The sequence below is a fragment of the Hoplias malabaricus genome, chromosome 2, assembly GCF_029633855.1.
Source record: "Hoplias malabaricus isolate fHopMal1 chromosome 2, fHopMal1.hap1, whole genome shotgun sequence".
Classification (NCBI taxonomy): Eukaryota; Metazoa; Chordata; class Actinopteri; order Characiformes; family Erythrinidae; genus Hoplias; species Hoplias malabaricus.
Window position 1 is genome coordinate 76,696,284 of NC_089801.1, and position 26,604 is coordinate 76,722,887.

Genomic DNA, 26,604 nt, shown 5'->3' on the forward strand with positions numbered 1-26,604 from the left:
AGGGTACAGGCACAAACCTTAAGTTAGAGCAGCAGAAAAATCTGAGAATGGTGAATACATTATTGTGTACATTATTTTAAGAGGCCTTGAATTATGGCTCATTGCCATTTCCATAAAATGACCACACTGCTTAGCATTTAGCATGTAATAAGTGGAGAAAAGGGGTCATCCCACTCACACAGAGAGAGATTTTGAGGTCAACTGAGTATACTTGGACTCCCAGTCTCAGATATGTAATGCTTAAATCATAGTACCACTTGAGTAGCTCCTGTTTACAGACATTTAATACATTAACCCAGGGTGGGAACCAGCGTTGTGATATCTACAACATAAATATAAAATATAGCCATTTTATTTATGATCCAAAACCACACTTCTGAGTTTCCTTATGTAATTCTGATAATGGTAGAACATTGACAAATCACCCTACATGTGCATCTCCACAAAGAATGGTTTGCACAGATTTCATTTATCCTGGCTTGGGACCATCACAAGAAAGGTACATGAACATGCACCCCCCAGTGGCAGGGATGCTCACATGCCAGACCACTCATTCATTCATTCATTATCTGTAACCCTTATCCAATTCTGGGTCACGGTGGGTCCAGAGCCTACCCGGAATCACTGGGTGCAAGGCTGGAACACACCCTCGAGGGGGCGCCAGTCCTTCACAGGGCGACACACACTCACACATTCACTCACACACTCACACCTAAGGACACGTTTGAGTCACCAATCAAAATAGTCACCAAAAATACCAATTCAGCATTTAGTCATGAGATAAAGCACCCATTGTACAGTGAAGACACTTTAGAACTGTCCCACCCCCTCATCTGAGTCTCTCCAATCACAGCCCTGGACCCATGTCGATGTGACATCACAAAGACAATGTTAAACATATCATACAAATAGAATGGAGAAGAAAGAAAACCTCACTGCTGTGCACTCTGGGTCTGGGTGAACAGTGGGTGGCTCATTATCATTTAAAGGAACGTGCTGAAACCTGACATTCAGAACAAAGGCGGTTTAGACAGGGGGAGAACGCAGCTGTGGGGTGTGATCCTTGTGGTAATTTGACTAAAGCATGTATATATAATTCATTAAGGCATCATAACTGTGAAGATAAATTATGGAATATTTCCCCTTAGATTGTTGTAATATGTATTATGTAGGCCACCCATTAACATAGTGTTTAATAAACAGTGATAATGTGTGTTATAGGGAAGGTTTCCACATTTTTGAACAATGTGAACAGTTTGAACACAATGTAATTTGTGCAGCGTCCAAATATACAATATAAAATATAAAGTCATTTAATCTCCCCGCTCTAGAACATTATCTGGGACAAGCACTGTAATCTGAACAGCACACACCAATACACACACACACTGAGAGAACCTCCTTTATTCCTAGGCCCTCACACTCAGCTACTATAAACACAGACATGAAATATTGTGGTTTGGATTATTTGGTAAAGGGCTTTTACAGGTTGTGTTATCTTAAGACACAGTAGCACTGCTCACAGATATTGCTCACTGTTTTATAGAGGAATTCCACCAATTCTTCTGATTTCACTGGATAAATGTGTAAACAATATCACTGAAAGAGGTTTGATGTGAAATGCTCTGTTGTAGGGAAACGTCACAAGTCAGAAATACAGTCGTGGTGATAGGAACCCAACATCTGTAGAGCTGATTGCTTCTAACAGTAACATCACAGTACTTTCCTATTCCTGGCCAGATATTCTTGTAGAAATCTCTGAGATACTCTTACACATGATTAGACATACATTGTGTGGACATAGTTTTACTACAGTTTAGCCCCTTTGCACAGATGCTGTTTTTAAAGTGGTTTGTACTACTCCACTTTAACACTAGATATCTAAGGTTCTACAGATTGTAGAATGATCATTCAAGACTTAAACTGATGTAGACACTTGGGCCAAGGCATTCATTCATCTTCAGGCTTTTGTTTCCATCATAAAGTTCCAATAAAAAGCACCTATTATTCTATGGGTAAACAATGTGTTACTGGGTGCTGAGGGGTGGCAGACCAGCCATTTCTGTACACTTTCTGATTCACTGGGGTCTGGTAAGACAACTTACAAAATTGTAAGCAAAAACAGTCAAGTATTATGGAGTTATGCAGCATTTTCTGAAAGTAGTATGTACCCCAAAGTTTAAAATAGTCTCTCACAAAACATAAAGGTGTTATTTGGTTGTTCTTTGATAAAACAAGTACATTTAAGTTACTGGGTAAAATATTTTGGTCCGCCTCTGGAGGGCTCCTCCTGTTCCCAGGTGTTCCCTCTCTCTCCCAGAACCAGAGAGAGTGAGTGATCTCGGCATAATCGCATCTCTTTGTCGTCGTGTGAGTCCCTGTTATTGGTTTAAAGAGGTGTCAATCACTTCTGACCCGCCCCCTCAGGGCTGTGAGCGAATCACTGTGGAGAGCAGTGTCCAGCAGCGCACCCCTCCCCCGGGGAATAGGACCCCGCTCACAGCCGGCAGCCGCTCATTGGTCCACAGCTGCACTGAATCTAAGAAGGAACGCCCTCAACTTTGAATTCACGAAGACTTTACGTCAAAACTTACCATTGCCTGGGCGCTAGGAGCTCCAGAACAGTGCGTTACCGTTACTCAGGAAATAAAGGCACGTTCACTGTGGCGTGGAGAGCAAGGGATCATCTTTTGAGACTGTACGTGACTTTTAAAGACAGAATTTGAAGAGATTTCACATGTCTTGTATGGTTTAAATGTCCGTGTTTAAATGGCGTCAGTATCGAGCAGGATGGGCTCTCTTTCTTGTTTTCTGGAGAACGGTTGAGTGTAGGCGGCTGAAAATCGGTGTGTGGGTAGTTGTTTTACTTGTGAAACATATGAGTTGGTGCTGAGGGCTGTGTGATAAAGTAATTTGACACTATGAACTAATTAATTTTGAGTAGCAAAATGGGATTGAGTGCGGTCCCGCTAGAGGGCGTTTCTGCACAAAGGGGTTAGAGGCTTTGGCTCTTATGGATTAATGTCTGGCAAAATATTACACGGTCCTTATTTTCAGATCACAGCTTGGTCCCCGGTGATGCATTAGCCATTTGAGATCAAGTGTCCACAAGCACACAATAGACCTCACTGGATTGTTAGCGTGGCCTCCAGTTCTCTCTTCATCAACAGCATAAATGTAGTCTGGTGGGTATTAGTTGGCAAAACATATCTGGCCAGTTAGTGTTCTCCTTCAAGCATGTTGAGCAGTCTGGTGGCAGCAGTAGGAAAAGACGGTGAAATTGGCTTCACTTGCCTTATGGAAGAGCGTGTTGGTCCCCAACCAGATTTAACAGTTTTACCACTATCTATTAGCTGTGTCTGAAACGGTCCCCTATTCGCTATACAATGCACTATTTTGGGGGTTCCGCCATTTTGTAGTAGTGTCTGAAAACAGTGGACAATTTTCAGTGAACTCAAACAATCCCACAATGCACTGCAAAAAGTAATGTACAACCCATGTACACTGCATATCAGATTTCATTACATGCAGATATCAGATTGCCCATAATCCACTGTTGTTTGATGAAAACCCGCATGAGGTAGTGTTTGAAATCATTCACTACCCTCCTGAATGCATTTCCCTATGTGCACTATATAGTGAATAATATAGGGAATAGGGAGCCTTTTCGGACACAGCCATTTTTTTTTACTTGTCAATTTTTTCCCCAAATAATTTGTGGTCTATTTCTATTGCTCCATTTCTCATGGAATTTTAACAGTAACAATAATTGTCAAGTTGCATAAAAAAGCAAAATACATGCAGATTACAAGGTTTTAGCAGAACAGTACATATTTATTAGATGTTGTCATTTTTAATACTACACAACCGTTACCATAAAATAAAATGGAGCAGGAGAATGAATGTAAATTGTAATTGTGTTACACAATAATGGATAGTAATTATAACGTCTATATTCTCCTTTAACACTCACTAACACACAAGGCCTGTGAGCATGTTATCTTTGTGTCAGGTTACATGCACCAAAGGCTCTTCAGTGCAGGGAAAAGCCAGTAACTGTGCTATATTTACATACACAAACACACACACAAAATCAGAGCTTTAAACACCCCCCCCCCCCCCTCCACATCCCTCTATTTAGTGAATGTCCAGTTAAAGTAGCAATGGCCTGGAGCTTGACCAAGCTGAGTGTGAGGATGGAGAATGTGTGTGTGTGTGTGTCTGTTTTTGTGTGTGAGAGAATCTTTTTTTTCCACTTCTCTGACCTCACATGTGATGCACGTGACTGTCAATTCCATGCTGAGCTCTGAGGGTGTGTGTGTGTGTGTGTTGGGTATGTGCACAGATCCTGTGCTCCTTGGATTTATCATTTGAGATTGAGTCTTTAAATTATATTGAAATTTGAATCTGACAATAGGTACATTTTACTGTACGTGTTTTACTGTAAGTATATGGAGTGTGCTGTCTAAGCAATGAAAAAATATGCGTCAGTTATCTGAAAGGACAGAGCGTGTCAATTAGTATTCTTCTCCAAGTGTTTTTAGCTGTCCCCAGATGCTAGAGTTTTTAAACCACCACTGTCACCGTGAGAATAGTCCCCCAACCAAAAACATCCAGCCGACAGTGTCCTTTGTCACTGATGAAGGACAAGAGAATGACCATCACAAACTGTGCAGAGACAGATGAGCTACTGTCTCTGATATTTACATCTACAAGGCGGACCAACGCAGTAGGAGTGCCTAACAGAGTGGACAGTAAGTAGATACAGGACTGCTGTGTCTGATCCACTCGCACCAGTACAAAACAAACTAACGCACCGCCACCACGTCAGTGTCACTGCAGCGCAAATAATAATCCATCACTCAAGTCACAATGAAACTGAAACACCTGTGATTTTAGTGTGGGAGGTTTCATGGCTAAATTGGAGCAGCCTGGTGGACAATCTTCATTAACTGCACACTGCACCAGTAAGACCCTGTGCATCCAATGGTTCAAACATTGTGTCCTGAAGGCGATGCCGTGTATCAGGAAGACAATGCACCAATACACACAGCAAGACTGGTGAAAGACTGGTTTGATGAACATGAAAGTGAAGTTGAACATCTCCCATGGCCTGCACAGTCACCAGATCTAAATATTATTGAGCCACTTTGGGGTGTTTTGGAGGAGCGAGTCAGGAAACGTTTTCCTCCACCAGCATCACGTAGTGACCTGGTCACTGTCCTGCAAGAAGAATGGCTTCAAATCCCTCTCACCACTGTGCAGGACTTGTATATGCCATTCCCAAGACGAACTGACGCTGTATTGGCCGCAAAAGGAGGCCCTACACCGTACTAATAAATTATTGTGGTCTAAAACCAGGTGTTACAGTTTCATTGTCCAACCCCTGTACCTGCTCTCTGGGCGGGGGGGCTTGACCATTGGAAAAACAGTGTAGAAACTACAGTCTGTAGTTTCAAGTGCTCCTGTATGGAAACTGGAGTTGTTAATGAATGTAGATACATGGTAGGTGTTCCTATTAAAGTGAGCAGTGAGTGTATATTATATTTTGAGTTTTTATGTCAAAAGAAAGCAAAAAAAAAAATCCTGCCATCTTTCGCACCCAATAAAATCATGGACAGCCGTCCTCTTTTGGACATGGATGTGGACAAGGGAGTATAAATATATTGATATTGAATTTAGCAACAGTCAACATGTAATGGGGCTTTAGCTAGTATAGTGCTTACTGTCAGTCTGCAATCCAGTGCACTCATTCTAAATACATATTGATCTACGATTATGTTGATTTCGGTTTATACCACTTTCAAACGGCCTATATTTTCAAAACTAGAAGTCTCTAAATAATCTTTCTCGGATATAAAGTGATATAAAGTGCTTTACATTTGATCACAAACAAGGGACTATTAATACAGTACATAAAGTGCACAGGTCATCATCAGTATATCGGAAACTATTCAGGGGGTTGCTGGTTTGATCCCAGATGATGCCTTAGCCTTCACAGGCCAGGGGTGAACTACTAGAGCAGAGAACTACCCCCGTTTCTGCTCAGAATGCTGGTTAGCATGTGCAACTCTCAGCTGATGTGAAATATCTGGGCAGTTTGCATTCCCCTCGTAGCACGATATGCTGTTCAGTTTGAAAAGAAGAGCTGGGTTCTCTTCACATTCTAACATGTCTCTGCCTCTCCCTTTATTCACAGTGCTACATGTGACGTCACATGTAACACTAAACTCTGTAGGTTTTCATGCTGTGCCTGACAGTATATTGTTGAACAGCTCAACACGTACGGACCATTCATGTCAACTCTGTGTTGTCAGCTATTGTCTGTTGTGTATTGTCAATGTTTGTGAATTATCTGCTCACATTACACATCATGTAATCAGTCTGAATAACATAATCGTTAATCAAACATCACTTCCCACTCAAAAGACAGCAGATGAAGCTGAAAGACCAAATCAGGCTTTCCTATCCCCCCTCCCCAACTGTTACATAGTCCAGTTTCTGCAGGGCTGAGCCTGGTTTAGTAGTGAGAGGCCCTATTCTCCCTATAACAGCAAAGTGGAGCATCGCTATATTTTTGAAGCACTAGCTTTAAGGCAGTGTTCCTTTTAATAGGACTTTTTGTGTAAACATTATTGTACAGTGCATATACACGTTAATTTGGGGATTTGTTTTAAGAATTGTCCTGCATTTTATGTGAGTGTGCAGAATAAAATAAACACAACAAATTGTTGAGAAACAAGTGTACTGATTAAATATGGTGAATACGAGGGCACAGAAGAAAGAGAACTGAGCAAAAACGGCTTAAAACCAGAGCTTCTGCTCCTCGCTGCTGTGTACTCAGGTCAGGGGGGGGTTCGTTCTCATTTAAAGAAACAGGCAATGAAACATCTGTTATGAACAGGGTTGTTTAGACAGGAGGAGGACGTCGGTGTGGTATTTTGACCAAAGCAGGTCACAGACGTTTCATTAAGACCATAACTGCATTCCCTTGTGGATAAGGGGTATAATATGTCCCTTTTAAGGTGGAGAAATGTAATCTGATAACACACAGCTTTGGAGCTGCCTGTGCCAAAGGCTCTTATGCTGTGACATCAAAACCACGACTAATGGGCAGTCACAGAAACTAGATATTAGATATGGTGGGGATATATATATATATATATATATATATATATATATATATATATATATATATATATATATATATATATATACATTTATTTGGGTTTTTCTTGGCTGCTAAAACAACAGACCTGGACATTTATCTCTAGAAACTAATCTCAGTCTATGTCCCAGTCGTCATCTGTCTAATCACAGCCAGAATACCCTGCCTCTTAGTCATCAGCGGCACAATAGAGATGCAGCAGACAGAGATGAGGATGAAGAACTCTGGACTATTCCTTTAATCCAGTAAGTGTATCAATCAATCAAGGTCAGCACACAAACAAGCATAAAAATAGAGTGTGTGTGTGAATAAAATCTCATCCCGTGCTCAAGAATGTGCAGTTCTCGCTGGCTGTGAATCGTTTAAAGCTGACAGTGTGTTAACAGAGATACTTCAGCCATTTTGCTGGGATTACCCCTCCTCCTACAAGAACACACACACACACAGAGTCACACACCCCATCCTCAGGTTCTGAGAGGATAAATCATACTGTAATATGTCATCCAGCCTTGGCAAATGGCACAGTGCACATGCGTATACACACACTATATATATATATATATAATTTTAGTGGTTAGAGTGCATATGCAGATGTTCTCCAGTACCATGGCAACCGACATGACCAGCAGTATGCTTAATGGCATGTCAGCGTCAGCACACTGCCTGTTTAACTGTGTCAACACACACACACACTGGACACCAGCTTTCTCAAAGGACATATAAAGGATAAGCTAATACAGAATAAATTCATAAAAGCCGGCCCAAATAATCCAATTCAAATGCTCCTGATTTGGTCTTTCTGTGTCCTCATGGGTTTCCTCCAGGTGTTCTGATATTTTCCCAGGCTCCAATAACACACAGTGGTAGGTGCATTAGGTTTGCACAAAGTGTCCTTAAGTGTGTGTGTGTCGGTGGACTGGCGCCCCCTCCAGGGTGTGTTCTGGCCTTGCACCCAGGGATTCCAGGTAGGCTCCGGACCCCACGTGACCCTGAACTTGATCAGCGGTTACAGACAATGAATGAATGAACTATAACATTATGACCACCATTCTCTCAGAGCCACTGACCACACAAAAGCAGATTGGATTTCTACGAATACAGACTGTGCTACATTTCTTCCTATTCACCCTGTCCTTTAATGGTCAGGACACTTGTATAACCACCAAAGAGCAGGTATGATTGGGGTGGTTTGTCATTCTCAGTGCTGCAGTGACACTGACGTGGTGGTGACCGCTCTGTTAGACACGCCTACCTCAATGGTCCATCTTGTAGATGTAAAGTCAGAGATAGTACATTATCTGTTGCTGCACAGTTTATGTTGGTCTTTCTCTAGTCCTTCTCTAGTCTGATGGACACAGTGAAGAAGATGTATGAAGGCAATCACATACTTTATGCTAATACAGCATTTAGATTAGACTGGAAAAATACTGGGCAGGTATTTTATAAGGTTAACCTTCATTACAACAGCAGCATATGTTCAGGACCATGGACAGCAGTCAGCAAACAGGTGCACTGACTCTAAACCTTCAGGTTTTCACAAAGCAGGATTAATGAGTTAAGTTGGGTTAGTTTTTTAAATGGATTCTATTATCAGCATTACGCTGATTCATTTCTCTGCTTTAAGGCCATATATCAGAATGACATATCTCAAATCCCAACTGTTTTGTACCACAAACCAACTAATAAATGATTAGTCATTGCTTGTAGTGACACAACTTTTTTTCCATGGGCGACATATTGGGGACTTATATTGCAGCACTGATGTAAATGAATGGGAAAGACGAATAAAATGATCTCATACACAACACCTTTGCCTGCGCACTCTGTGTCAGGGGGCAAAGGATCTCACTGTGTAGTATATGTGAGGAGAAAAAGCCTGTTATAATCAGTTAGCCACATTAGCATTTCAGGCATAACCAGGCTCTAATGTGTTTCTCTGCTTGTTATACATACCCAGATTATATACACACTTCTGTAATCATCTTATTTCACTCATGTTTTGTTTTAGTGTGTAAGAGAATATAGACACAAGCCACACACTTTATCTCAGTTTTTTTTCCCTCCTGTTTATAGGTAAATAATCCCTGCGCTCTGAGAGTGGAACAGATTCTTTCAGAACCGATTTATTTCGACTGTCTTCCTAAATTATTTATCTGGTATTGTTTATAGTTTAATAAATTTGTTAGACAATTTATTCAGACAAATTCTCTTTGCCTGAAAGTGTGAGTGATCAGTGAGAGAGGTTTCCATGCCGCAGTGAAGCAGAGGCTGAATCCCAAATGGCTCCCTACATCCTCTGTAGGGCACAGTCAGTCATATAATAATGGGTTGTGGACTCACACAGTGTGCTGTATGTAGGATGTCCTTTGTCACTGTGATCAAAATGTTAACATTGTGATAAAAACAGAGACCAATATAGAAAAAACATAGCATAATAACAATTTTGTCCATATTGCAAAGCTCATGTATGTGAGATCAGATCTATAAGATCAGATACAGGTGAATATAATCAGATTAAGATCAGATACGCATACATATCAGCAAAATGAGATCAGATCTGTGTGTATAAACAGATTGATATCAGATCTGCATTTGTATAAACAGACTGAGATCAGATCTGCCTTTGAGATCAGATCTGTGTGTATATATATATAAATATTGTCGCTTTTAAAATTAAAACCATGCATTTTCATTTTTGTCGACTTTTAATTTACTACATTTGAACACGGCAGGTGTCCTTCACATTGTGTGAAAATTTCATGATGAATGGACCAATAGAACTGCTCCATAATGACTTGGAGTAAAATCGTTTTTACGTTGAAAGTTCATTCATTATCAATAACCGCTTATCCAATTCAGGGTCGCAGGGGTCCAGAGTCTACCTGGAATCATTGGGCGCAAGGTGGGAATACACCCTGGAGGGGGCACCAGTCCTTCACAGGGCAACACACACAAACACAACAAACACATTCACAAACACATGGAGGGGGGTGGGTCTGGGACACCAGACTTCACTGTTGAGCCTTCTGAAGGTGTCGTGGGCTTAATTCAGCGAAACACTGACGAGGGGAGGTGCCTCCCTGATGACCCCTGTGAAGAGCTAGTGATGTAGTGGGTGGTTTGGTTTGCTTAATCTTCCCAGTTGAATTTTCCATTCCACTTTAAATTGTCCAGTATTTACATTCTGGTGACTAAGCATCTTGATAGAATTTTCCATTCCACTTTTAAAAAGTGCATTAGTTGATGCTTAAGGGAATAGAATGTAAGAGTTGGATTATATAGTCTGAGTGGAATATTGAGTGGAATTAAGGTTTACAGTACTGTCCTGAAATCAAGTCACCCATCTCTCTCTCTCTCTCTCTCTCTCTCTCTCTCTCTCTCACACACACACACACACTCACACACAAACATACACACAAACACACACACACACATATACATATATACAGAGCTTTTGAGTCGAGGGATATTCACATCAGTCATGACCGGGTCATGAGTCTTCTAGTAATAAACACACTCTCTCACTCATTCACACACACACCTCTATTTTTCCGCAGTTAGCTAAAGGTTTGAATTTCAAGCCCAGGGGATGTGTGTAATCGAATTAAATAATATTTTTTTACAGTATTAAAAACTATATAACCACAATTGTCAGAAGAGCACTTATTACCTGAATTGATGTCTAACGCTAAAAAAGTGAGCTAATGTGGCTAAAGTTAGATACTACCACTGTCTAATTCATAAGTCATTTCCAAAAACCTGATCATAACACTTTGATTCCAACAAAACGTATTACGAATGAACACAGCGACACATAATGCAAGAGCAGCAACATGTTATTACTAATCCAACAAGAAGAAACCGTCTGCCTTGTGTAATGTCTCTTTCAGTTCACTCCACTGAGAAGTCAGTCCGATTTTAACTCTTGTATGGCTGCTCTCACTCTCTTTCTCTTCCTTGCCCCTTGCCATATTGTCCATACACTGATATATTCAGTAAGAATTAGAATCACTTTATTGGCCACTGTGCCACAGAGGAATCGGTTCTCCGTATTTAACCCAATCCGTGCTGAGAAACACACATTTGCACACACACTAGTGAACACTAGGGGGCACTGAGCACACATCCCAGAGCGGTGGGCAGCTCTAGCCTCAGCGCAGAGCAGGGAGGGAGGTGCTAGTCTCCTTATTTTCATACCAAGAACTATTAGCCTGTGCTACTTTTTGATTTATAATGCTAAACTAGAGGTTAAATAGAGGTAAAATGCTCAATTCAAATGAGAAGATTAAGCATCATAATGTGACTGCTGCACTATTTATGGTGGATTAGTGCGGCTGTTACCTACGGGCTGTAGACATGTAAATGTAACAGCTGCAAGATTTAAGGTGGAATGAAAAACATAAATAAAAAGCATATATAAAGCTTTGTTATTACTTGTAGTCAAGCTGACTTTAGAACAACTATCCGTTCTGCTTCTCGCTTGCTGTGTTCAGAGTATGGAGCGGGATGTGGGGGTTTTAAAGTGGTTTGCGGTCTACATTTGGTCTTCTAGGTTATTATACTGCCCCAGCTCTGCTGTATGAAATGTAGAAGGAATAAAGGCAGAAAGGGGAGGAATTTGCTCCTGATGGAAGTCAGGCTGGGTCAAGCCGAGCTCTCTCTGTCCAGGTTACTGCGGCAGGTTCTGCTTGTTGGAGCCCAACTTGGAGGCTGAATCATAAAAGTCGTGATTACTATGCAGGTTTGGGGTCAGCTGACTCTGCTGATTCTGCTCGTGTCATGTTGGGTGACGGGCGAGAGTTTGGTGAGCGTAGGCAGTTAGCAAGATCATAGACCATGGTGCTGTTTTCACTTGTGCACACACTGTGATAAGATCTGTGTGTGTATAAACCCATCAAGAGCATACTGAACGTGTATTAACAAATTATGATGTGTGTAAATGAATTCTAATCAGATGTGTGTATAAATACAAGATCAGATCTGCGTTTGGATATAAACTGTTTCGTTCACTCTTCATTTTTATACACACACACACACACACACACACCTGATCTAACTCAGTTAACTCAGATCTGATCTCAATCTGTTGATACAAAGGCAGATCTGATCTCAATATATTTATACAAATGCAGATCTGATCTCAATCTGTTGATACAAAGGCAGATCTGATCTCAATATATTTATACAAATGCAGATCTGATCTCAATCTGTTGATACAAAGGCAGATCTGATCTCAATATATTTATACAAATGCAGATCTGATCTCAATCTGTTGATACAAATGCAGATCTGATCTCAATCTGTTTATACAAATGCAGATCTGATCCCAATCTGTTTATACAAAGGCAGATCTGATCTTAATCTGTTGATATAAAGGCAGATCTAATCTCAATCTGTTGATACAAAGGCAGATCTGATCTCAACCTGTTGATACAAAGGCAGATCTGATCTCAATCTGTTGATACAAAGGCAGATCTGATCTCAACCTGTTGATACAAAGGCAGATCTGATCTCAATCTGTTGATACAAAGGCAGATCTGAGCTCAACCTATTTATACAAATGCAGATCTGATCTCAATCTGTTTATACAAACACAGATCTGATCTAAATCTGTACATACAAATGCAGATCTGATTTCAATCGGTTTATATAAATGCGGATCTGCTCTCAGTCTCTATACAAATGCAGATCTGCTCTCAATCTGTTTATACAAATGCAGATCTGATTTCAATCGGTTTATATAAATGCGGATCTGCTCTCAGTCTCTATACAAATGCAGATCTGCTCTCAATCTGTTTATACAAATGCAGATCTGCTCTCAGTCTCTATACAAATGCAGATCTGCTCTCAATCTGTTTATACAAATGCAGATCTGCTCTCAATCTGTTTATACAAATGCAGATCTGCTCTCAATCTGTTTATACAAATGCAGATCTGCTCTCAATCTGTTTATACAAATGCAGATCTGCTCTCAATCTGTTTATACAAATGCAGATCTGATCTAAATCTGTTTACACAAATGTAGATCTGATCTTAATCTGCATGTACAAATGCAGATCTGATCTCAACCTGTTTATACAAATGTAGATCTGATCTTAATCTGTTTATACAAATGCAGATCTAATCTCAATCTGTTTATACAAATGCAGATCTGATCTAAATCTGTTTACACAAATGTAGATCTGATCTTAATCTGCATGTACAAATGCAGATCTGATCTCAACCTGTTTATACAAACACAGATCTGATCTAAATCTGTATGTAAAAATACAGTAATTATAATCATACACAAGATGACATGTAAATGCTAATCAATTAGAGCTTCACATAGAGCCCACCCCACTCTCTTCCTCCTGGCAGTCACACAATTTCTATTGTTCCAACCCTACAGCTACACCCCATGGTTGCTCGGGCCGTTTATGATCCGATCAGCAACCAGCTACTATGAGCATCTACGATTACTCATTGATCCCATTGCATGAGTACCCAAACCAGAATGTAACTGGTGCACTGTTTAAGGTGGAATGGAAAATTCTAATAAGTTTCCAGAATGTAATAGCTGCAAAAAAGAATTGCTTCCATTTTTTAGTTGGAAGTTTCAGCTAAGAATTTCATCTCGGTACAGCACTAGTTTATGGAACTGCTTTAGAAATATGAGTTTGGTAGATATCACTTTAAAAGCATAGCAGGTGATCGACATTATTTCTGAAGATATCCTGCCAAATCGGGAGACAGTTTGTGTCTACAGTGTCCTGCATTGTCAGAGTCTTGTTCCTTCAGGGCAAATTCACTGGTGTTCCCTTTGTATGTATCTCTCTCTCTCTCTCTCTCTCTCTCTCTCTCTTCTCTCTCTCTCTTCTCTCTCTCTCTGTGTGAGTGCATTGATGTTCACGGCTGGTTGAGCTGATGTGTTCTGGCATCTACTCTTCGCTGGCTCTGGAATGTCCAGCTCTCTCTCTCTCTCTCTCTCTCTCTCTCGCTCATACACACACACACACACAAACAACACTAAGCAGAAGAGAGGCCCTGAGAGGATGAACTGGGACAGATAAACGGATACTCTCTGATGAGGAGAATTCACATTAAGAATTGTAAAGGCTGTACTAAAAAAGTCACATCTTTTTTCCCCCCTCTCAATTAATGCTCAAAATATTGGATAAAGGAGGCATGGAACTGCAAGGAAAGATCTGGGAGAAATGGTAGCACTTTCAAACCACACTGTACACAGTAGCAGTGACACTGACTGTTTATTCTGGCCACATTCTGTTAGTCCAATAAAAGCCAACCGCTCAAGTCCAAACAAGGGGACCAACTGGGGCTGAATATGGGAGTCCAGACACGTCTGGGGTGAGGCTACAGAATGAGACGCAGCTATACATTTCAGACCAATTATCACGCCTGGAGACTAGGCCTCCATTATATATCCATCCATCAGCCATAGAATTATGAACACTATATTGTTTTTACACCTTCGGGGTCCATTTCACACCCTCTCAGCTCATAAGGAGCACTGCTGTGTCTGGTCCACTCGTCCCAAGTGCTTCAAGGAGTCACTAAAGCGCTGAGAATGATCCATGTGGTTAAGGGGTGTAAGGCACAAAAACCAAGCAATAGGTGAGTATAGAAAAGCCATGTGAAATCTAGCAAGGTTTGCTACCCCTCCTCCAAAAGTTACATAGTGCTGTTTCTGCAGTGCAGAGCCCAGAACAGCAACAACAGTGGCTCAGTTCTCTCTAGTTCATCTCAGTGAAGTGTCACAATGATTTTGAAGCTGGAATTTTAAGCTAAAAATACTACCTAGTGTCACTTTAAAGAAGGAGTCTGTAATACTGACAGCAGGTATTTAATATGAATACTGCAATAGAGGTTCAAATTCACATGCAGTTGTTATTTTAGAAGCCAGATGTTTGCTATTTCTATTCAAAGGTTTAGTTCCACCTTAAATGAGTTCGTTTACAGGTGTCTGTCGCCAGCTTCTGACCTTAAATAGGCGACTGTGGGAGGCTGAAGATGCATTTCGTATCCCTCAATTTTATGATTATCACGTTTATTAAGTATAGGTCGTTTTATTATTGAGTCTATTAAATATGGTATTGTATGCTATGTATTACAGGTTGCTTCTTTAATGTGAATGGGGCCCACTCTATGAAGCATGAACTGAATCGTTCAGGGACCGTGAAGCAATTTGAGTCCTGCAGTCTTGTAGAAAGAAATGTAAAAACAATAACGAAGCAGTTAGAGTATGGATAAATGTGTGGGGTTCTTTATTATTATTATTATTAATAAAGTCATAAAAATAACCTAAAATGTCCCTATAACGACTGATGAAAAAGACACTTTGTATGCTTTGGACACCTATTCTAACGTATTCTAGAAAGAAGGGGTCAGATAAGCCTTAAGAAAACTAGATATCTACTAGTAACCCTGGCTCTGAATATCTCTGAAAGAATATTTTCCCTCCAGTCTGCCGCTTGAAGCAACTCTAAGCTGCATGCCATTCATGAAGGATTTGCGGCCGTCTTAAAGCCGTCCTAGGAAGTTATTTCATGCTCACAAATTTGCGCTGCTACATGGCCACAGATGTGGAGGAGAAAGGCGGACAAATCTCCAGCCCTTTCAGTCATTACAGGAAAAAGCAAGGGAATGCCGCCCCAGAACGGGAAGCTTGGACGACTCTCATAATGGCTTACTCTCTCTTTTCTCTCCCGTCTGCCACGTGCCTGTGCACCCAGAGGCCCAAGAAGACGACACTTCTTAGGGAGATTAGAGCTTTCAAAGGTCAGTTATGTCTTTCGGAAACACGCTGTGGTCAGAACAGTTGGAGAATTACAAGGATAATAAAGTGAGCGTTACTTAATCTTGAGACTTTTAACAGGAAGACCAACCTTTGGAAGTATCCTTACGAAAGGCTTTACATCAGCTGTGAGGATCTGATGGCAGCTAGTGTCTGGAGCATTACTTTTAAAACGTATTACAGGCCAAAATCCAAAATACACACCTTAAAAAGTAACATATTCCATAAGATAACATGAGTAACACATCCCGAATACGTTGGTACATTTCACCTTTTTTGTACATTTTAATGCAGTGTGAATGCAGCAATTCCACCGTGCTTAATTAAGAAGAGTATTCTGTTTTGTTTCTGAATGTATGCAACATTTCCTACAAAGGAGTAAAACTATAAGCGTGTGTAAACACAAAAGATAGTCAGTGATTTTTCTGGTTTAAAATAGAAATAATAATCAAATACTACTCAGTTTAAGGTGCAACAGAGTGGCTAGTTTTGAACTGTGGTTAGAATTGTTTTTTTAAAGTTTGAGACATCTGGTTTGTCATTAAAAATGACCCAAAATGACTTTGTACACACAGTGTCTAACAACGACAATAGTAATTAATTCAGCCAAAAAATAACTTCCTTTAAGACGCTGCTTTGGAAGAGGAGTCTTTGGAAGTTAGTAGCCGGCAGACAGAGGTTGCTCTGCAGTGTTATGCTCTCCAATTTCTTGCATAAATGCAAAATACCGTTTGAATTTCCAAGAAAAAAGTGATGTGTTGTGCCATCTCCATGACCTTGAGTGAACAGGCAACTAACTGAACTCAAGCGTTGTGTGCTTTATTTCAAGGCCTTCTAGGACATACATGATAACGGAGAGTTAATAAATGTTATTCCTTGATGTAATCCATTAATTTCACTGATGTAACTGTGTCTTGAATACTATCCACATTGTAACTGTAATGGAATGGGGTCAGGTCCTGATGTCGTAGGTTCACACCCCAAAAGTCCACACTCATATATAATTGTGTTCCATTGCTCCAGAAAATACAGACCCCTTGCTCCACCAGGGCTTCCCAACCTTCTAGACATTTCTTGGCATTGAGCATGTGCATTTGCTACTGTGCATCCTGTTCCATTGGTAATGCATTTGTAAGTAGATTATGCATTCAGTTCATTCAGTCATTGTGTGTATCTGCTTCATTCTAATCAGGGTCATGGCGGAATCACTAGGCTCCAGGCAGGAACACAGCGTGGACAGGGCGCAAGTCCATTACAGGGCATCACACACTCGCACCTGTGGAGGCTTGAGCATAGCCAGATGCCAATAAGTGTTTCTGGATTGTGAGAGGAAACCAGAGCACTAGGAGGAAACCCACGCAGACACAGGGAGAACCCCCTCACAGACAGTGACCCGAGGTTGGGTTTGAACCCACAAACAGCCATCAACAATATACAGTATACATCAATCAACAATACTGTTATGACCACCTCCTGAGTCTTTTCTCTCAGCTCCACTGTCCAAATAGGAGTGCTTTGTAGTGCTCCAATTACCGAATGTACTCCATGTCTTGCTCTGCATACTTTATTAACCCCTTTTCACCCTGTTGTTCAGTGGCCAGGACCCCCACAGAGCAAGTATAATTTGAGAGGTGGTGTGTTCCTGTGTTTTGCACTGGTAAGTGGATCAGACACATCTGTGCTCCTGGAGTATTTTAAATACTGTGTCCAATGCCTACACTGTTAGACACACCTACCTCATTGGTAGTCCGGCATGTCTAGAAGATTTCTTACATGCAGTGAGTTTGAATTCCATGTTTCAATTTGTATTATAGCTGAATGTTCCCGAGGTTTCCAAAAAAAAAAAAAAAACCTGCTTTCATGCATTGAGCCTATAGAGTGGACTAACAAGAGTGACCACTAAAGCAGCTTGATCAAATTACGGGGCTACATGATTGTAATAGAACAGACTTTGTGAGCGTGTAAATGGAAGGGGATGAGGAGGCTGAAATTAGGGGAATAATTAAATTAGAAATGGTTAAACGAAATGACCCTGGGCCTGGACGCTTCGAAAGCTGAATTTAAATCCAGTAAAGCAAATGAGCTGCAGGACTCGGGCCGGTCCTCTGAGACTGCTCTTAACCTCCAGGGCTAGGAGGAGGAAGACTGGCTCTGTTTGGAATCTGAGGACTGTTTTGTTATTTTTATTTTTATTTTTTTTTCCGGATATACATTAACTCTCTGGTGTCTATGAATGCAAATTGGAAGTTTAGAAAATGTTGTAATTCAAATGGTATTAAATAAATGAACGAGGCATGTTCACATTACCAGGTTGAAGTTGGGCAATACGGGCATTAATCAATATCATGATTAATTGAACACTTTACACTTTTATTATGATTAATGAATAATTAATTTGGGGGTTTTTTTGCCCTTAGAGTTCACTGACTTTACTGTATTGAGAATTTTGTTTAAAATATTGCTTTGAGCTTGTCAGTCTCTTTGTTTATATTTGGTGTGTGATTTTCGTCAAGTGTTGAAACTGCTGGTGTTAAAATTGGTCACTGAAACTGTATCATTATTGTTTTTTCTTCAGTGTTTACATTTGAATTTATTTTCACTGATCAAATACAGCATTTTTCTTTGGTACAAGGTGCTCGGTCGGCCTCTGTGTTTAGGTTCTCCTTCATATTGCTTCCATGTGGCAGATTGGTGGGGCAGAATCATGTGACTACAGTGCGGTGGTGTTGTTTAAGAGGGACAGTACATGAACACATACTGGGAGATATATTAACAGATCGGAAGTTCTGAATGTCAGTTTTGATTTATATTTATGTACTTGCCCAGTCCTAACTGAATTTTCTGAAATGAACCCCACCAGACTATCACCACTGCTTCATAACATCAGCTTTAATTCATTTTACCAAACCAGTTCCTTCAAACTGTCCTTCTAAAAGAAACAGACATCTCCACACGTGCTGGCTCCTCTCCATCAGCCACACAGCTCTGTGCCAGCAATAGCTGCGTTAACAGCAAACGCTAACAATCTGGCTTGGACTTTTTCCACGTTCTGGACTCAATCATTTTCAGCTGCTACAAACCTGCTTATTTACTTGCTTCTGCTCCCACTGATGCTTGCTTTGTGTTCGAACAGCATGTGGATCCATGTGGAGAGGACATTACTGATTCTGGAACAGGTTTATTCAAACTATGTCATCAGACAGTGCAGTGTGCAAGTGTTGAGAATATACGGGTTCTGTAAATACATGAGAAATTAATAAAAATATAATAACAATAACAAGAAGCTCACTTCAAGTGACCTTTTCTTTATATGATTTGGGGAGGTGTAAATCCTCTATGCAATGGGATGGCTGCAAACAAATCCTCACAGCAATGTTCTAATATCTAATGTAAACCAGAAGACAGAGGGAACACATCCCTTATCCATACCATACACCACCAAATTCATTATATTATACAGTGTTATATTGCACACTATATCAGAGGGCTATAAATCCTGAGCATTCACACAGGTTCCATGCCAGGATTTTAATATTGCCAGCCAGTAAAGCTACGACTGCTAGTTCAAATGACTGGCCAGGTATAGGGTTATATACCAATATCCTGGCCTCGAACCCCGATCCTTACTTCATTACTGTGTGAGATATTATAAATACATGAATACAAAATGATGTTTATGAATATTTTTAAAGGAGATGTATTATTAAAAACATTCAAAACGTTAATTTGGGATCTGGAGCATATCAACTAACACACTGTGAAACAAGACCACCCAGTCAGTCATTCTGGTCTAAGCCTTAAAACATGGGATGCTTTATTTTACATAGAGTGCTTGCACTTTAGAGCTACACTGCTGTAATTCTGAGACTCTCCAATCACAGCATTGGACCACTGAGCAAAGGTGGGGTTAAACTGTATTAAAACAGACATGACCAAGGCTCTGACGTGAGAAAACAGGGCCGAAATAAGAGCGGAGATATGGAAGAACCAAAGGGGGGGGGGGCAACTAGCCTTACTAGACACTGCTGCCTGCTCGGGCTGTGGTGAGCTGTGTGTGGCTCATTCTTATTTAAAGGGGCAGGCACTGAAGCCAGTCATTCTGAACTGGAGGAGAATGTTACGTTTGATGTTTTGGCATCAAAGATGTTTCCATAAGACCCACGAACTGTGTTCACTTGTGGGAAAGTTGTAATACGTTCCCTTGAATTCACTCTCCATTTTATCAGCTCCACTGAACATACAGCTGAACTTTGTACGTCCGCATACTCTGTCAGCCCCCTTTTCACCCATACATTACCCATTGCAGTGACACATTGTGGTGTTAGGAAGTGTTGTGTTGGTATGAGTGGATCAGACACAGCAGAGCTGCTGGAGTTTTTAAACACTGTCCGCTCACTGCCCACATCTGTTGCTACACAGATGGTTCTTGTCATCCTCTAGTCCTTCATAAATGGTCACTAGTCACCGCCCACTGAATGCTGTTGGCTGGACATGTTTTGATTGGTGGACTTTTTTCAGTCCAGCAGTGACACTGAAGGGTTTAAAAACTCAAGCCGCACTGCTGTGTCTCATGGCAGCCCCGGAAACAATAACACACCTCCACCACCATGTCAGTGTCACTGCTGTGCTGAGAATGATCTACCACCCGAATCATACTTGCACACTGTCGGTGTTGTGGGGGTCCTGACCATTGCAGGGCAGGGTGAAATGGGGCCAAGTATGCAGAGCAATAACAGGGCTACAGTCTGCAATTCTGGAGCTATAATGTACACCTGTGTGGTCAGTGATGATCATAAAATGGAGGTCCTTTTAATTTTAATGTCATTGCCGACTGGTGTAAACTGACCAATAACGCCAAGATATTTGACAATGGAGCATGCACTGCTTTTGTTTACTAATTATGTCTGTCCTTGCAGATGCTGAAGGTGACACAGATATTTCACAGTAAAAATAAGGGCATTTTAAGAAGAGCAGTTCTGTCTCTCTCACACACACAGAGCATGGCCTGTTTCCATTTCTAGCAGCTCCTCCTACCATGGCATGAAATGATTTCTGGCACCACCTGGGATGTTACCCGGCACTGGAGGTGGTAATTGTATTTCAATTATAGACACGTGTGCATCTGCGTGTACATTCAGCCAGCGGCACACTCTCCAAACCTTAGCATCAGCAGAATGCATGCATGAATACATACCCAATGTGTAAGAGAAAATAGAGCACAACCAACCCCAGCGCGGGCCTGTCCCAATACCTGCACTTGTGCCTTCGCACCCCTTATTTTTACTTCTATGTTTAAAGGAACACCATGTAATGTTTTTACCTTACAATTACAGCTTCAGTATCATTGTGATGCTCCACTGACCTGTAACATGTAGAATAAAGCCTATGTCATTGCTATTCCAGGCTCAGCACGGCAGTAACAGCACTATGTGCATTTTGGGGGAGGGTAGGAAACCACCTCTCCTCCCTCGTATGTGATATTTTCATAGTTTGTCCCTTAGAGAACTAAAGCCAGAAATACTATGCTGAAGCTTCCAGACACCACCCACAGGGAACGAGTCATACTATGTGTAAAAGGCAAGGTGGGGGGTGAGCAGGAAAGTCTCAGTTGAGCCATAAATACATTAATATAAATAAAAGTCAGAATAAAATAAGGTTTTGTGAGACAGTTGCGGGCATTTTGAGAAGGTGTATAATCAACTTAAGATAAATAATGTGTAAATTATACATAATCTGACTTGTTCTGCATACATTTATATAAAAATTAAAATAAATGAAAGCAATTTGGAGATTGCGCTTTCTCATACATTAGCCACACACTGTTCACAGTTTATTAAGGCTAACAGCATTCAAACTACAATCTTGTCAGCTCATTTTGATTATTCATTCATTCATTATCTGTAAGCGCTTATCCAATTCAGGGTCATGGTGAGTCCAGAGCCTACCTGGAATCATTGGGCGCAAGGCGGGAATACAACCTGGAGGGGGCGCCAGTCCTTCACATGGCAACACACACACAGACACACACACATTCACTCACACACTCATACCTACGGACACTTTTGAGTCGCCAATCCACCTACCAACGTGTGTTTTTGGACTGTGGGAGGAAACCGGAGCATCCAGAGGAAACCCACACAGACGCAGGGAGAACACACCACACTCCTCACAGACAGTCACCCGGAGGAAACCCACACAGACACAGGGAGAACACACCACACTCCTCACAGACAGTTACCCGGAGGAAACCCACGCGGACACAGGGAGAACACACCAACTCCTCACAGACAGTCACCCGGAGGAAACCCATGCAGACACGGGGAGAACACACCAACTCCTCACAGACAGTCACCCGGAGCAGGAATGTGTGACTGCGACACTATCTGCTGCGCCACCGTGCCGCCCAAAGGGATTGTCCGGGATTTGAACCCGGGACCTCTCGCACCCTAAGCGAGAATCATACCCCTAGACCAACGACCCTATGCTCATTTTTGATTAAAAGAAGTCATTAACAGAGGCAGGGACAGGTAGAATATATCTAAATGTCTTTGTAGTGTAACTGTATGTAGGAGTAAATGGCAATTGTATTCCAATGCACTGTAATTTAATTTTTGAAGTGACCTTTTGATAACATTACAATAGTGTGCACTAGAAAGGAGACCCCTGAGTTTAGGGTGAGTATTGGGACAGGGCCTCCAACTCAACCCAGCCGGGCTGCAAACACTCAAACCCTGTTTTAGTGGTGATGTAAAAAGGGGGCTGTTTTGCGTGGCACACGTCAGTGTGCACACACGCCCAAACAGCTGAGCGGCAGCCTTGTCTCTCTTTATCTCTCATTCACTCACTCACTCTCTCTTCCTGACACACACACACACACACACACACTTCATTACGATGGACATCTGGCGCATCTTACCCATAATCCCTTCCCCACCGACCCCCATCCCGCTCTAGCTGCACTGCTGGCCTACTAACAATATGACAAATAATAGATGGGAGTGATAATAACAACACAGTACCATGAGCTGGATCTGAGGGCAGATATCATAAACAGGTTACGTTACAGCACCTTCACACTCAGATTAGCATCTGAATAGTTGTCATTCATTCATATGTTTATTCACGTGAGATCTGGAACCACCTGCCATTAGCCCTGTGCTTTGATATTTACATCAAGGTGGATATTGACAGGGATATGTATTTATTTATTTATTTTTATTCCTCATACCTCTACATGACCTTCCATCCTAGGGCTGTAAATGTAAAACACACAGCCAACAACATGTGAGTGAGGTGTAGCCTGAAGAAATGGGTGTGTGTGTGTGTATGAGAGAGAGAGAGAGAGACTGTGACTGACTGGGTGTGTGAGTAGAGATGGAGAGTGAGACCCTGTGTGTGTGTGTGTGTGTGTGTGTGTGTGTGTGAGAGAGAGAGAGAGAGAGAGAGAGAGAGAGAGAGAGAGAGGAAATGTGATAGAGAGATTGGGTATCTGTAGAGAGACAGCTTGTGTGTGTGTGTGTGTGTGTGTGTGTGAGAGAGAGAGAGAGAGAGAGAGCCCATATATCACCACGTCTGTGTAGATATCAAAATGTCACAATGTCCTCACAACGTTTCAAACATCGCAGAAATGTCCCCATTAAGACAACAATACAAATGTAATCCTGTGCCTATGTCTATGTACTCGCGTGCAAGGCTCTCGTTTCCTAAGCATCTGTGTGGTGGGTGTGTAACCTGTGTGTGTGTGTGTGTGTGTGTGTGTGTGTGTGTGTGTGTGTGTGTGTGTTACTCACTGGATTTGCCCTGTCTGGGTCTCTGCAGTAGCCGCTGGACTGTGAGCAGGTCCTCGGTTTTCACCGCCTGCAAGAGTTCCTGATCTTTCCCCATGCTGTCCACTCACGCTCACACACACACCATTCACACACTCAAACACCCACACGCACACGCGCGCGCGGTTCTCCTGGGTTCTACATCCAGAGCGGGTTCCTCAGCTCAGGGGCGCGCGCGGTCGTGCGGTTCGTTGCGGCTGGCCGTCCGCCCGCGGGGCTCGCGCTCATGGTCAGATACATAGGGGTCAAAACGCCATTAGGAGGGGGAAAAAAACACTCCTCTTTCACGTGAAGAAGCACCGAGGTGTGACGAATCGTAGGCTCGTGCCGGCGTGGTCCGCTGCGCTCGCTCGCTACTGGGGTTACGGAGACAGCTTTGCCCCCTCCTCTATCCCTTACGTTATTTGCGTAATTTACGTTATTAAAACGAAAAAAAAAAACAGTAACAAAAAACGCTGCGAATGAATGTTGTGCTATCAGCGCGCGCTGGTGACGAGACGCTCCGTTACGTAAACATCCAGGCAGCTGGACGCTGGAGGTTGTAATCCGCGGTGCCCTGTGTGCGCGTGCGTGCTCTGAGTGTGAGTGTGTGTGTGTGTGTGTGTGTGTGTGTGTGATTGCTTAGTTAAATTTATGGTGCTGCAGCAGGGGGTGTGACCAAATAGCCCCCTTCCCCTATGATCTTGACAGATTAATATGTGTGTGTGTGTGTGTGTGTGTGTGTGCGCGCGCGCGCGTGCGTGTGTGTGTGGCTACTGGACAGACGTGCCCTCTACCTTCAGCTTGTTGTTACTGAGCATTGAGCCAATCCCTTTCTCCTGCAACCGAGTCATTCAGACCGGTTCAGATCAATACGTCAATACACTCATCGTCCCCTTTATCAGCTCCTCAGACCACCCAGGAGAACACTGTAGTTCTACAGTTACATAATGCAGTCCATCTGTAACTCTGCATACTTTATTAACCCCCTTTCACCCTGTTCATCAGTGGTCAGGACCACCACGGAGCAGGTATGGGTTGGGTGGTGGATAATTCTCAGCCTTGCAATGACATTGACAGGGTTGTGGTGTGTTAGTGTGTGTTGTGCTAGTAAGGGTGGATCAGACACAGCAGTTGCTTTAATTTTTAAACACTGTGTCCACTCAGTTATTCTAGAACTTTAGAACATCAAAGTGTCCCTGTATAGTTAGTGTGTGAGTGTGTGTGTGTGTGTGTATAGTGTATACACTATATTGGCAAAAGTATTCACTCACCCATCCATATAATTGAATTCAGGCCTCTTATTCACTTCCATGGCCTCCAGTGTATAAAACCTAGCGCCTATGCATGCAGACTGATTCTATAAACATTTGTAAAAAATAGGTTGCTCTCAGGAGCTCAGTGAATTCCAGTGTGGTTCCGTGATAGGATGCAACATGTGCATTTGTAAAATTGGAAAATTTCCTCGCTAATAAATATTCCTCAGTCAGTGGTATTATAACAAAGTGGAAGCAACTAGGAACGACAGCAACTCAGCCACAAAGTGGTAGGCCACTTAAAATGACAGAGTGGGGTCAGAGAATGCTGAGGCACTTTCTGCAGAGTCAGTCACTACAGACCTTCAAATTTCATGTGACCTTCTGATGGACGAGTCTGGGTTTGGCGGCTGCCTGGAGAACGGTACTTGTCTGACTGCACCAACTGTAAACTTTGGTGGAGGTGTAGAGGGGTTGTTTTTCAGGTGTTTTGCTTTGCCCCTTAGTTCCAGTGACAGGAACTAAGTTTTGGACAATAACATTACTCCCAACTTTGTGGGACGTTTTGGGGTTGGCCCCTTCCTGTTCCAACACGACTGTGCACCAGTGCACAAAGCAAGTTTCACAAAGGCATGGATGAGTGAGTTTGGAAGAACTGTCCTGACCTCAACCCAATAGAACACCTTTGGGGTGATTTAGAGTGGAGACTATGAGCCAGGCCTCGTCCAACATCAGTGTCTGACAAATGCACTTCAGGAAGAATGGTCAAAAATTCCCATAAACACACTCCTCCATCTTGTGGAAAGTCTTCCCAGACGAGTTGAATCTGTTATAGCCGCAAAAGATGGGCCGACATCATATTAAACCCTATGGATTAAGAACGGGATGTCACTTAAGTTCATGTGTGTGTGAATATACATATATATACAGTACCAGTCAAACATTTGGACTCACCCACTCAGGGAGGGTTTACTTTGTTTTGGGCAATTTTCCATATGTTGTGAATGTACAGTGCCAGTCAAAAGTTTGGGCACTTGTAATTCAATGTTTTTTATAATTTTCTACATTGTAAATGAATGTGGAAGACATTTAAACTACAAAGGAACACATATAGAATTCTGTAGTAAACAAAGAAGCATTAAACAAACCAGAATATGTTTTAAACTTTAGATTCTTCAGAGTAGCCCCCATTTGCTTTTAATCACAGCTTTGCACACTTTCTGCGTTCTCTCAATCAGCTTCATGAGGTTGTCACCTGGAATGGTTTCCAGTGAACAGCTGTGGCCTTGGTCAAGAATTCATTTGTAGAACTGCTTGCAGCTGTAATGTGTTTGAGACCATAGCACTAAGTTATGTTCCCAGTTCTACACAGTGAATAGCGTGGGCTGCCTCTGCCTCTGTATCACTGCCTCTACTTGATATTTAAGGTGGTGTTGTGTTGACATTCTCAACATGAAAACCCTGTGATGCATCGTCTTGTTCCCTAAGGGTGTCAGCAGAACTGGAGCAGATGTCTAATTCCAGCTCTGGCCTAACCTCCATCACTCATTAACTGATAATCACCACTAATGTAACCCCCCT

The 26,604-nt window shown here is 41.9% G+C and overlaps 2 protein-coding genes and 1 non-coding gene across 4 annotated transcripts in view; 1 reads left to right on the forward strand and 2 right to left on the reverse strand.

The window, feature by feature from the left end:
* Window positions 1–24,343, reverse strand: part of si:dkeyp-9d4.3 (caskin-1) — a 75,673-nt gene extending 51,330 nt beyond the window's left edge. For both annotated transcript variants that reach the window (XM_066661642.1, XM_066661641.1), the window contains exon 1: window positions 23,753–24,343. In XM_066661642.1, coding sequence (XP_066517739.1) covers window positions 23,753–23,846 — 94 coding nt within the window. In that variant the 5' untranslated portion in view covers window positions 23,847–24,343. The remainder of the gene's footprint in view (window positions 1–23,752) is intronic.
* The window catches only part of slc5a10 (solute carrier family 5 member 10), a 118,750-nt gene that overhangs the window by 40,668 nt on the left and 51,478 nt on the right, over window positions 1–26,604 (forward strand). The window lies entirely within an intron of this gene.
* trnap-agg (transfer RNA proline (anticodon AGG)) lies at window positions 22,371–22,442 on the reverse strand. The gene has a single exon. It is a non-coding gene; the product is annotated as a tRNA-Pro (tRNA).